Raw genomic sequence first — 13,742 nt, 5'->3', positions numbered from 1 at the left:
AGGACAGCCAGGGACACACAGAGAGAAACCCTAAACAATAACAACAACAAAACTCCCTCAATGTTGGGGATTTTAATTTTCTGGGATTCTATTTCTGAGCGTTGTGGAATGCAGCCGTGTAAGAATGGACTCTCTGCAGGGTGCAAAAGTAGACACCAATATAGTTCACCACTTTACCCAACCATCTACCAGAACATCGGGGCTAAAGATCCTTGAAGAGGACTTTGTTCATTGGCTGGGGTTTTATGCTTGGATTTCTGCTATTGCTGCCATTTTTAAGATGGAGACTGTAGTGGTCTGAATGAGAATGGTCCCCGTAGGCTCATAGGGAGGAGCACTATTAAGAGGTGTAGTCTTGTAGTAGGTGTGGCCTTGTTAGACGAAGTGTGTCACTGGGAGCGGGCTTTGAGGTCTCAGAAGCTCAAGCCAGGTCCAGCGCCATTTTCTCTTCCGCTGTCTGCCTGCATGCTGCCATGTTTCCCACCTTGATGATAATGGACAAAACCTCTGAAACTGTAAACCAGCCCCAATTAAACCTTTTCCTTTAGAAGAGTTGCCAAGGTCATGGTGTCTCTTCACAGCTCTCTGCCCTTAGGGAAGCACCCGCGTTGTGGCACTTTGTGAAATAGGCACCATATACCATTTAAACAGAGGGAATGGATTTTGGTGCTGGTGGTGACAGTGGAAGCTTGTCCAAGGTCACGGAGATGGAATGAAATTAATGTTCATTTACTTAGGGTTGTCTGTGGGTGACTCAGAGGAAATGAGAGAAATACCCAGAATCATACAGAAATAGACACATGAACTATAGTTGGAACTTACACCTGCCTGATTCTTGCTGTGTGTGTGTGTGTGTGTCTGTGTGTATATTTATGTGCCTGTGTTACGTGTGTGTGTATGTGTATATGTGTGTCTATCTGTGTGTATCTGTATGTGTATGTACGTGTGCTGTATTTGGAGGTCAGAGACCAGGGACACCGCTGGAGTAGATCCTTGCCTGCCTCAGGAAACTGGTCCACACCTCAGCCTAAGGTTTTCAGCTTTGACTCTTGAGCCCAGGAGCTCCAGGAAAGAGAGTATTATTTCAGCCCAAGACCAAATGCTAACTGCTAGGCTGACTGTCCTTAGCCCTGTGCTGACCAAGGGGGTCTTTGCTAATCCCCTATGAAACCTGTATACTCTAAGTTGTGAGGATTCCCTGTTTGTCTAACACCCACCAGGTCACTGTTCTGCCTCCTTAGTTAACTTCATGCCCGAATCCTGTCCACACTAATCTTACTTTACAGCTTGACCCTCGTTCTTATGGAAACTAGACAGGCTTTCTGTTGCTTCTAAAAAAACAAGTCCGTAGAACACTGACAGAGTGGAGCAAGAGAACAAGGCCCAGTGGCTGAACATGCACAGGAGGCCAGTGGAACTGGGTTCCTGTGGAAGAGGGCAGGGAAGGGAGGGCAGGCCAAGTTCTAAACCAGGAAGCTGGAAAAGGCTTGGCCAAAGGGAGGATGCAGCAAAGATTGGTCCCTAGGAGGGACCAGCTCAGCAGTCACCTGGAGAAGAGGAATTGGGAAATGGAGCAGCCACAGGAAAGACTCAGAGTGGAGTTCTTCTGGGCTTAGCGGAGGTGCCTCCAGGGCCTCCAGGGCCACCAGGGCCACCAAGGTGGGGTTGGGGAGACTCTACCCTCATTGCAGGGTGCTGAGAAGCTCCCTGGCCTCTGGCCACTAGGTACACAGAACTCCCCTTAGCTATGACAACCAAATGTGTCTCAGAATGTTGCCATTGTTCAGGGGGACAAAAATCACTTGCAAGTAATAACCATTGCATTAGAACAGAGAGATATGTTAGGCCCTTGGGGTTCTGTGACATGAAGCCAAGGCCAGTGATTCTCCAGGAAGGAATGACTTTGGTGTTTGCATCCGGGAACAACTACAGGAGAATATACTAGAAAATCAGACTTCTAACCCATATTTTAGCCCAGTCAAACTTAGGGACTGCTCCAGCACCTCAGAGTCCCGGGTACAAGCCGTGCACACTTGATTTGAGGGGCAGCAGCTTAGAATGCAAGTGCTAAGCTGTCTTTCTCGGCTGCTGGATGGGCAGCACCCCTATCCAAGGCCATTCATACAGCGAGATTCAGGGAGGCCAGCACATGGTAGGGGGCTCACTCTGGGCTTAATAGGAAGACTAGCCGTCTGGCCCCGCCCCCTCCATACACAAGTGATCGTATGGTTTGGATTGGAAATGTCTCATGGACATTCACATGGTGAGTGAGGCCTTTCCTCTCTATTGTCTTAGTTTGAATTGTGTCGTATGGTCCTTCCTAAGCAAATCACAGATTCACACACATCTCCCTTGAAACTAGAACAGGGTCACCTTCCCTGAGCGCACCATACAGAGGCAGAGGGAGGGTGTCTTCCAGGCAAAGGCTAGGGTTCCCTAGCATATTGGTGACCAGGTGCTGCTGCTGCTGGTGTTGTTGTTGTGTGTGTGTGTGTGTGATGGAGGAGGGGAGTATCACAGTCTCCTCTTGTGTCTGTGTGTGACGGGGTAGGGGACCATGAAAGTCTCCTCCTGAAGCATCAACCCCATCAGACTCTTTTTACTTTGGATTCCGGTTACCTGTACAAACACTGCAGGGAGGGCAGAACTAAAACAAGACAGTGGGTCTTAGGGACAAACGACTGAAGGTAGAATCCTGGCCCCAACCCCATTCCTCTAGGTGGGCAGCTTGCTGGTTAGCGACCGTAGCTGGTATACACTAGGATTCACCCGTCTCAGCATCTCCAGGCAGCTGGGAAGCAACTCCGGGGTGGGGGGGAGGGGGGGAAGAGAGAGAGAGAGGAACCTTCCGGAAAGGCTGCAGAGTCATGCGGTGCGGCCACCTAGTTAGTTACTCAAGACTCTTGGACACTTGGGTTCCACATTGAGGTCGTGGCAGGAGGTGGGGCCTGGGAAAGGAAATAGACTTGATTTTTTAAGGAAGAGGCCAGGCAACAGAAAGACTGTGAACCCCTCCACTTCAGGGCTACATGCAACGTGCAAGGGACAGGACACGTGCTAGAAAAGTCCAGGCTCTTCACAAGCAGGCGAAGGAGGGCACTGCATAAATGGCCCATGCAGGCTCACCAACCGCCTCTGCGCAGGCCATCAGAACTCCCAGCCTTCCCAGCTCTCTACCTTATTCCCATTCTCGAGAGCGTTTTCTTTCTCAACCAGCCACCTCTATTTCTACTATCAGCCAGGTCCAGTTGTTCGTTCTGGGATACAAAGAACCTGGAAATCTCAGCAGGTGTCCTCTATACTCCAATCCACACCTAGTACAAGGTGAGGTGGTACCTGAAGGAACCATTGCTTCCAAAGGATCCCTTGAACACTGACAAGGGATGGGTGCAAGAGGAACCTCTAGGGGTCTGTGCCAGCATTTGGGGCTGCTGTGCTGATCCTGACCTCCAGGAGTGCTGTCCGCTGGCAGGACTCGGAGTAGGAGAGGGGAGATGGAGGAGGAGAAGAGGCAGAGAGCACAGAGACACCTGAGGGTTCCCTGATGGGCTTGAGTTCTTCACATAAAGCTTAGAGCACTGTGCTTCGGGGGAAACAAAGTGTTGCTGATTGAGCCTAAGGCAGGTGTCTTACAACCATGAATTTGGCTCAGTTAATGACTGGATCTTTGGAACAATGAAGGGTGTCTCATGCTGGACTCAGGTCTTGTTTGCTAGTTTAGGCCTGACTCACCATCTGAGGTCAAGAATGGGGACAGATAAGTCATCCTGGCATCTCTGCCTAGCAGGGTGTCCCCGAAAGAGTAGGCGTCATAGTGTTTGACTATTATTTTTAGCAGCATTTAAAAAAATGTAATGAAGGCACAGTTCAAATGACACAGCAAAGCAAACTGTCATTCCTGCAACAATGGATGCAAACCTGTGTTTATGAAAGAGGCTGTTACAATCATCATTACCATGATGGTTTCTAAATTATACATGGAAATGGTTTGAGTTTGCAGGAGACGCGGGCAGCTGAAATTAATTGCATATGAAGTTAGCATTTAAGGAAATGAAAACAGGCCTGAGGAGCCACCAAAAGAACGAGGATGAAACAAATGAAAGACAGAGAGAGGCTCATTTCCTCAATAGTCCCCCTGTGAACACTCAGGCTACAGGCTGGGCCCCGCGACTCACAAGAAGATCTGTTTCCCTGTGGGAAGTCCCCTGCCTCGTCCTTTCAGTGAGCTGCCAATTTCCTTCTTTTTTAAGATTTATTTTTATTTTTAAAATTTGTGTGTGTGTGTGAGTGTGTGTGTGTGTGTGTGTGTGTGTGTGTGTGTGCACAAAAGAGCAAAAAGAGAGCATTGGATCTTCCGGAACTGGAGCTGCTCAGCCTGGCTGCTGGGAAGTGCCCTTGGATCCTCTTAAAGAGCACAAAACACTGAGTCATCTCTCCAGCCCCTGACTTGTCAATTTCCTGATCCATGAAAATGAGACAAAAGCTGGAGATTATCATAAAAGAAGGTTCCTCTGAGGAGGGTCAGCACAGAGGCATCAGGAGATAGGTCCCCTTTCCACATCTGTATTTGCCTTGCAGAAGAGGTAGCAGTGCCTACCTGAAGAGGTCAGAGGTTCTAAGGGGTCACCACACAACCCCAGGTGCTGACCCATTGCCAGGCCCGGTGACCGTTGACAGCACATATGGGCTAGAATCCTTGACCCCAACAGCTTCTGCACACTCCTTACTCAAGGGTAGACCCTGACACAAGGACTGTCCTCTGACATGACACGTGTCTCTTAGGAAGGAAAAGCACATGCTAAGTCTGGGGTCCTGCCTGTTGCCAGCATCCTGGGGAGGGCTAACGGTGGTGGTTCTCCCTGTCCTTAGCAAGAATGCAGTACTGCTACCCAGTATCTCTGCCACTTTATCCCTGCTTCCCCTTGGGAACCTCACCTTTCTTGTACTGCAGACCATTCAGAGCAGCTGGTGTGTGGGGCCTGGGAGGCTGCTGGCTAGAAGACACCTGGGGTATGAGCTGGGCCCAGTCTTTCTAGTGACTGATGTCAGATCATGGAGCCCCAACATCTTGTTTCAGCTTCTCAACTTGTGGGAGCAGGTCAACTTAGCTAGCATCCTGGGACCCCAGGAAGTGTGTGTGTGTGCGTGTGTGTGTGTGTAATGAAACGCCTGAAACAACAGCTAGTACAGCAAGCATTCTATCAGCTGAAAACAACTGTCCTGATGTCCAGACAAACCACACTACACTGAAGGCTCCCATGATAGCATTAACTCGAATGTTTAAATGCAAATGATAATTCATCTCCAACTTTGCCATAGCCCAGCTGAAAGAATCCCCAGCTTCATATCTTTGGTACCGCTCTCTCATGGGGTGCAGCAAAAGCTGCTCAGAACCCTTTGGAGGAAGCTGTGCTGCGTGCACAGGCCTTTCATGCCGACTTCTAAGCCTGGAGGCGGAGCAGCTTGTTGTTTCAATGGAAACCCCAGCTTGCAAGCTCCTCCTAGACACCGAGAAGCCCCCCCTCCCTCAAGATCAGAACCGATGGGAAGCAAATGCATGAGAAAGCCCACCATCTTGTGCCCATTCTGTTTGAACCTGAGAGAGAATGAGAAGAGGAGAGAGACCCCTCCCCCAGTGCAGATTCATGGCCTCCTCTCTCCCTGGCAGGTGGAGGCTGAGTCACGGGCATCGCAGTTGTGCCAGGATGCAAGCACAGGCAGGTTGCTCTCCAGGCTGCAGAGAAGCGGGGAGATCAAAAGTTAGGGAGTTCTGGGCTTGTTCCCTTCTTACCTGTTCACCATACAAAGCCCGTGTCTTCTGCTCTTGGCACATAACTTTGTCCTTCTCCGCTACCACAATGGTGACACAAGAGACAGTCTGTAATGTTGCTAACAGGATTGTCCATCACTGGTGGGGCCCACTTTTAATCCCAGCACTCAGGGGGCAGAGGCAGGCAGATCTCTGTGAGCTCAAGGCCTTCCTAGGCTCTGTAGAGAAATCCTGTCTCAAACAAACAAACAAACAAACAAACAAACACAAACAACTCTAGCCCTGGGGACAAACATAAAGGCACAAAGCAGAAAAACAGAAGACAAGATGTTCGCAGTCTAGCAAAACAACAACAACAACAACCAACCCTCCTTAGAAGCAAGGACTCCAACATTGACAAAAGAATTCAGGTGGGGAAGGGAGGCACAGCAGGGGATCAGGACTCAAATCATTGACTCAGCTGTCCGAGGTCTCCCTCCTGGGAAAGGCAGGTGGACAGTTGTCAGCTAAGTGTCGCAGGTGACTGGCTTCCTCAAGAATCCACCAAAGCAAGATTAACTTAAGGCTGCGCTGTAAATGAAGAGTTCCAGTCTTGGCTTATTTTGATTTCCGTTACTGTTATTCTTATGGTGCCAAAGCAACCTCTTAGTTTTCAACTATATTTAGGTTTTGTCACTTAAAAACAGCATTTGCTGGTTCCTGGGGTAACCCAGCTTCCGATTAATTAGCTTCTGTAGGGATGAGGCTGATAAAATTATGATTTTTTTTTTCTTTTTGAACGAGACAAAGATGCTTATCAATGTGTTATGTTTCACATTCCCCACTAAAGCTGCCTCTGTGTGATTTTCTCAACACAGTGACTTGGAAGAAAGGTATCGCTATTTTGTCCACTCTCATTTTAACTCACCTTCAGAAGCTTTATACAGTGCCCATTTTAACATTTATAATCAAATTTAATTAATGTGAGTAAAGTCACCTGGCTAATGTCTAGGGAATACCTACCATGTGCTCAAGTTCGGGTTAGACATCAAGAATCAGAAAATCAACTCACTGCCAGAAGGGACTCATAGCCCAGCAGTATGGGGTGTGCTCAGAGTAAGGACCTGGGCAGCCAGGAGACCACCAGCTTGCATCCATAGCAACTCTGAGTGACACACCGCTGGGAAGGCTGGAGATGCTCACCTGCTCGACTTTATCCCATGCCATGCCGGGAGCCAGCAACCTTGGTGTTGGCTGGTCAAGGATGCCAAGAGGGCTGGAGACAGCAAGGACTTGACAGGAAGGTCGGCAGTCTGGTGGAGTTAATTGCACTCTGTGCACTGTTTGCAGTCAACAAGGTTAGAAACTGAAAGCCCTGGGGCTGGTGAGATGGCTCCGTGGATAAGCACAGTTGGTGTGCAAGCCTAAATACCTGAGTTCAAATCCCCACAATTCACGTAAAAAGCCAAGGGTGGCCGAATGTGCTTGAAATTCGGGGGAATAAGGTGAAGTGTGATAGAACAGGGTCCGTGACATTGTCTTCTGGGCACACAGTGTGTATGTACCTCCTCGTACACAGGTGCACATACTTCACACTTACACATATACACCAAAAACAAAACAACAGCAAAACAGAACCCTACTGCACCGAGCCTTGGTACAAGAAGAAATGTTCCAGTTTACCTTCTCCACAACTCTTTAAGGTTCTGTTATCTTGTTTTACATACAGGGAAACTGAGACTTGGTGGAGGGATCAGTAAGATCAAACAAAACCTTGGGGTCCTAGGGAACTTTATTATTTTTTTTAGTATCCTGTAGCTCAGGCTGGCGTAGGACCAGAGGATGACCTTGAACTTTGGACCCTCCTACTTCCAAGTCCCAAGTGCTAGTATTGTGGGTGTGTACCACACCTGATTTGAGTGGTGCTGGGAACCAAACCCAGGTCTTCAACAAGCAGGCTTTCCAAGCACTCAATTGACCTGAATCCCCAACCTTTTCTCATTCCAGACTTAAAGCTCTGAAGGCCTATCCAGCCCTCTTCCCTCACTGTTAAAAGTTGTAGGGGAATGCCTACATGCCCTTCTGTGTTCCCCACTGTACCTGCCAAAGTTCACTGATTCCCACCCTAACACATAGTCTTTCCAAAGTGAGCTCATTCTCAGCATCTAAAGAGCATGGTGTCTTACTGCATGCAGTATACCACTGGAGAGGCCTTGAGTCTCAGAGCTCTTTGGATACACTCAACTGAGAGGGGGGCAGGATCAGCTGGCATGGGGCAGCTTCATTTGCTGCACCGGTCCAGCAGTTCAAGGCTCCTGAGTGGTGGACAGTCAGACAAGCGTTTCTAAGTGTTTTATAATTCTGGACCGTTTAGGTAATTAACAGGCAAGACATGGAGGGAGAGAGATGGCCCAGGACAAGCATAAGTGGCTGAGCCTCTGCACCCACCATTCAGGGTGGATTCAGACCTCACCCACACAAGCTGCAACTCTAGAAGCCACCAGACCCCATGAGAACCCCGACACCACCTTGTGTTCCACTCCCTGGCTCCAGAGGCCTGGAAAATGGACCAAGAAATCTGAAAGGAAAAAAAAAAATCCACAGAAGATGCCCCCACTGGTTTGATTGTATAAATAGTTTATTTCTGCTCACAGCATCATATACGCATTATAAAAGGGGATGGGAACAAAGAAGAGAATGGCGAAGACAGAGAATTACAGGAAAACCAAAACACGGAAGCCAGTGGACCCCGTCCCAACACCCGTCACACAGTGTGTGAAGAGAACAGCTCTAAATCAAAACTGGCCTCCCTGGGCCTATGAGAAACCATTCCAAACCTCGCTTGAGGAGGCCAAATTCCACTGCAGGAACCCACAGGACAGAAGCTGGCGTGTGATGGGAACTCCCCCATGGCACCACCACACAGCGATTTTCACTGGGCTCCCTCTGGTCACAGATGAAATGGGCTTTTACTAGGTCAAACATCACAGAGATCAACTGAGACTCTTAACTATTTGCTGATACACCACAGGGCTTGACTTTACCGCACAACTATTAACAGCCAACTGCACCCTTAAGTCTTGATAATGGGGGGAGGGGGAGAAACACCACAAAATCATCCCATGCCATCGTTCGAGCAGGCCAGAATCTGACCTGGAACTCAGGTATCGTGAGCACAGGAAGGTTACAGTATTTGGCATAGGCAATGTCACAAAATAAATATATTATTCTCTCCATATTGTGGAACTACCAAAATGTCAAAGTGCTTAAGAAATCGTGAAGAAAATAAAAGAAGGTGGATTTTTTTTTTTAATAATTCTATACAGAATCTTCAGACCATGGGACCAGCCCATGAAGAAGCCAGCAATGCCCCGTTGCTGTGTAAACAGACCTTGTAGGCTGCTCATCACGGCTTAGCGCTACTAAGTGTCTACAAAAAGACCAGCAGCGGAGGGCTACAGAAGACACAAGGAAGGAAGATGGGCTGCTAGATTTCAGTTTTAAAAACAATCTTCTAAGGACTGGGTGTCAAGCAGGAAGCCATGATTTCTGCCTACGTGGGGTTCCTAAGTTGACTTAGTGTGTCAAGGACAATAGGGATGGGCTCATATCGTGACCACCTCGGTGCTCACTCAGAACCATGGCCTCCTTTGCACAGCAATGTGTCGCCATGGAGGAAAACCAAAATGCTACTCTAAAAGATGGATTCCGAGGGGAAATTTAAAAAAGAGAGAGAAAACAATGGTCAGCTGTAAATTTATCTTTCGCTACTGTGTTTCAGGATGGATGACAGCTTTTTACAAGCCAAGACTCACTCCTGATTATAAAGGATTTTTTAAAATTACATTATTAAAAATATGTATTTATTCTTTCACTTTATCTATTTTCCAAAGCCTCTTTCAAGTAAACTGTGAAGTGCCTGAGTACCAGTGACCATGACGTCACACGCCCGCTCCCTTTTCAACTCAAGCACTCATTGTTGTCTGCTAACCAAAGTGCTGGCTGGCTCTGAGGCCAGGCCGGCTCCCACACCGGTGAATTCCAAAGGACGGATCCTTCAGACTTTTCCTCTCTTCCAATCCACGCAAACGAGGTCAGCTTTTCCAAGCTGGGATTTTATTCTTTTGGTGAATGACATCAAATACTCTAATGACACGCTTTGAGTAAAACACTGAAATCAGATAGGCTTCAAGCCCAACTCAGAAACCTGAACACTTCTCCACTTGCAATGCCAAGGGGCACAAAAGGACAGTCTTTTTGTTAACTAAGGAGATTATTTATTTGTGGAAGTGTTTTTTTGTTTTTTTGTTTAAAAAAAAAAACATGTCTGAAACCTATCACCATGTGGCTAGAATAATCAGACATGCCTTCTAAGAAAACCATTTTGCAATTCAGCACACATCTGTAGCTGGTGTGCTCCTCCAAACCAATCAGTAGGCTGAGAGAATTTCAAATTCCACACAGAGGGTCCAGTATTTATGCCGATTATGTAGTATGGAGGGAACACACACACACACACACACACACACACACACACACACACACACACACACACAGCATTAATGTCAAGAACCTCACCCTTTAAATACCTGTACTGGCACCACCACCTCCAATGGTTTTCTGCTTTTGTTTTATTGGTCTCTTTATGTGATAATGACCAACACATGGACAGGGCCTAGGCCATCTGGAAGAGGTCTCATCCCAGGCTCAACAGCAGTTCTCAACAAAATCACACCCACCCAGCCCTGGAGAGTGGAGTCTTCCAGGCCATTCCCAGCCAAGGCCAGAAGGACAGCAGCACCCTGGGCCCTCAGGCTGCCGCATGGTCCCAGGCAGTCCTCTGGACGGACCCAAACCACCACATCCTTTGGGCCCAGAGCAGGACAAATCAAACTGCAAACAGGGGCCTGCCCTGCGACATAAAACTACTCAGTTTGCACAGCTCCAGAATGCAAGGAGCGGTCACCCCCTCCCCCCATCAGTATACCCCAGTGCCTACCCGCTCCCACAGGAGTATCCCCAGGGTTCTGTGAACTGCATACCTCAGGTAACTCACACGTGACTCCCCCCGCAGTGGGGGCTGGGCAGCCTGAACTTCTGGCCCTGACGGAGCGAGAAGAAATCGCTTTTGTCTCTCTGACATTCAAGCTTCCCACCTGGGGCCAGAGGGCTCACCACCGGACCCTCGCGTCCTCACGTCCACTCCCCGTCGGTTCCCCCCACCCCACCCCATTGATAGCTCAAGCATTTAGACAAAAGGTCCCCTGAGCTGGGGTGGGGGGTGGGGCAGGTGGTGAGCTGGGTGGTAATGCAGTCTTCACACCCCGGTTAAGTCTCCAAGTCCTGTGTTAGGGTACAGGGATCGTGTTTTAAAAATTCGAAACATCGCTTTGGTTCGTTGTCTTTGTTCGCGGGCGCGGGTTCTCGCTCACCCAGTCGTCCATTCATTCACTCAGTGGCTCGCTGGCTCAGCCTCGTTCCCAATCGCTTCCCGGACGCATTACCGCTTCTTCTTCTGCTTGAGAGACTTCCTGCGTTTCAGGATCATCTCATAGAGCTTGTCCATGCCCTCGGTGAGGCCCTCGCCGATGATGGCGCACGCCGGCTGGACATGGTAGGTGGTGGCCGGGATGAGCTCGTGCAGCGCCAGCTGCTTCTCAATCTCGGCCACCGGCAGCGACTTGGGCAGGTCCTGCTTGTTAGCGATGACCAGCAGCGGCGTGCCCTGGTTCTCCGCAAACTTAGTCACCTTGTGCAGCTCCGTCTTGGCCTCCTCTAGCCGGTCCACGTCCACCGAATCCACCACGTAGATGATGCCGTCCGTGCAGCGGCTGTAGGACTTCCACAGCGGCCGTAGCTTCTCCTGGCCGCCCACGTCCCAGAAGTGGCAGCTGATGCCCTTGGCGGTGCCGTTGCTCAGTTTGATCTTCTCGGTATTGAAGCCAATGGTGGGCACCGTGTTCACGAACTCGTTGAACTTGAGCCGGTAGAGCACCGTGGTCTTGCCGGCAGAGTCCAAGCCCAGCATAACGATGTGTAGGGACTGGAAGGCCGAGATGTTAGAAGAGATGTTGCCCATGGCTCCTCGCTGCGGCGCCGGCCACTGCGGCTGCGGCGGGAGGGCGCCGCCCCCCGAGCAGTCACAGGCCCGCTGCGACCGGGCGCACCTGGGCCCCGCCCGCCGCTGGACCCGCTGGGGCCTCGGCGTCTCAGGAACGTACGGCCAGTTGGGTGCACTTAGATTCCAAGGCGCCCGCTCCCTGGTCCACCCGGTGCGCGCCCCGCGGGCATCTTTCTCCGGAGGCTTTGTCTCCCGCGCAGCCGCCACGGACAGACGCCGCGGTGGAGGATGCCTGCTCCCTGCGCGCTCGCCCGGCTCGATCTGCGCCTTGCCCGCGCCGCGGCTCTGCAGCAGCCTCTGGTCTCAGTGGCGTCTCGGAGCCGCTCTGGCTTCGGCTTCCCCGGCGCGCAGCGGAGGCGCAGGCGGGGCGCGGGTTTCCCCGGGTGTCTCTGTAGGCGTTGCTGCCTTGCTGTCCCTGCAGTACCCGCGCTGCTGCTGCCGCCGCCGCCGCCGCCACCAGCCTGCTGCGGCCGAGGGCGCCGGCCCCGCCCCTCTGGTCCCGCCCACTGGCCACGCCCCTTCCCTGACACGCCCCGCGGTCTCCCGGGGTCAGGCGGGGTCTTCTCGGCCGGTAATGCCTTTTCGCGCGCTCCGGTCGTTCGAAATTCGTCCTGACGACCCTTCCCGCTGGCCGCGCCCAGACTATGGGCCCGGGCGCGGGCTCTTCCTCCTCAAACCGGTGACGCGTCTTTTAAAAATAGCTCCGGTCTCCGGCTGAGCCCGCAGCTCGCGGGGCAAGGACAGCTTCTGCAGAGGGCTAGAGCGGTGACACCTAGGCGTCGGCGCGGGAGGGCGGAGGAGGAAGGGCTGACCTCCTCGAGCCTGCAGCCTGCCACCCGGATGCTATTCCCATCACTTGGTCTCACGCACCTAAGTGCCCTTTCTGTGTCCTGGGCCCTAGTCCTTCTTGATGCTCAAGTTCCTTTTCCTGCCCTAACTTCAGGGAGCGCCCGGGAGGATCAGCTGGGAATATCACCCACCTGCTTAGATACTTCCAGACAATTCTTTTTTAGGTACCCTGGTTGTCACCTGATTTTATGCCCCCTCCCCCGACTCTGCTGACATCCCAGATGATGTTAGAGTCTTGAGAAGGTACCTTTTGTCATTCCACTTGAGAGCTATCTACCTTCAGACCACGGGGGAGGGGGGTGGAGTGGGGATGGGGAGATCCAGATACCTGACTAGACTCCAGGAAAGCCCAGGATCTAGACAACCCTTGATTATAAAATGCGTGTGTATAGCTTGGAGCCGATGGTGAGATGTGTCACAAACATAATCTCTGGGTTCCATTTCCTGACTCCATTCGTGGTTTTATTTTACCTTGTAAACATGTAGCAGATGCATATTATTTCTGGATGCAGAGGGAACTGGAGAGTGATTATGAATGACACAGGTTTGATGATGCTGGGAACAGGAGATGGCCAGACAAGGGACAGGTAGTCACATTTCTGTAGGTCTGGCTTCTACGACAGAAAAGGTAGCAAATACAGTCCAGGGAAGAAAATAAAAAGTCATCATTTCTTAAATTAAAAAATTGCACACACAACACACACACACACGAGCACCTTCCTTTCAAGTGCTAGGTTATAATACATGATTTCATTTGTACTTAAAGCCTGTGGTACTTAAGCCAACCACACCTGCTCAAGGAAGGACAACCTTCTTCCATCTTTGAGTTTTCATAGCTGCAAAAGCCACACCATCTAGACACAAGATCAGGGACTGGTGATGGATGTGAGTGCTGGAGAGGTCCATGCAGATTTACCTGCCCACCTTCTGCTGGGTCTTGCTAAGGGAGGCCTTAGCTGCAGATTACCTGCCTAAGATCAACGGTGCACTGGTTCTGGGTTGCCCTCCCCTGATAGGGAAACA

The 13,742-nt window shown here is 50.6% G+C and overlaps 1 protein-coding gene across 1 annotated transcript; it reads right to left on the bottom strand.

Moving 5' to 3' along the window:
* Positions 1-10,003: 10,003 nt before the first annotated feature.
* On the bottom strand, positions 10,004-12,566 carry Arl4c (ARF like GTPase 4C). The gene has a single exon (XM_075951544.1). The coding sequence runs from the start codon at positions 11,826-11,828 to the stop codon at positions 11,250-11,252; it is 579 nt and encodes a 192-aa protein (XP_075807659.1). The 5' UTR covers positions 11,829-12,566; the 3' UTR covers positions 10,004-11,249.
* Between the last annotated feature and the right edge of the window lie 1,176 nt (positions 12,567-13,742).

Source organism: Microtus pennsylvanicus, chromosome 17 (assembly GCF_037038515.1).
Source record: "Microtus pennsylvanicus isolate mMicPen1 chromosome 17, mMicPen1.hap1, whole genome shotgun sequence".
Classification (NCBI taxonomy): domain Eukaryota; kingdom Metazoa; phylum Chordata; class Mammalia; order Rodentia; family Cricetidae; genus Microtus; species Microtus pennsylvanicus.
Note: the sequence above shows the minus strand (reverse complement) of the source record. Positions and strands in the feature narration are given on the sequence as shown.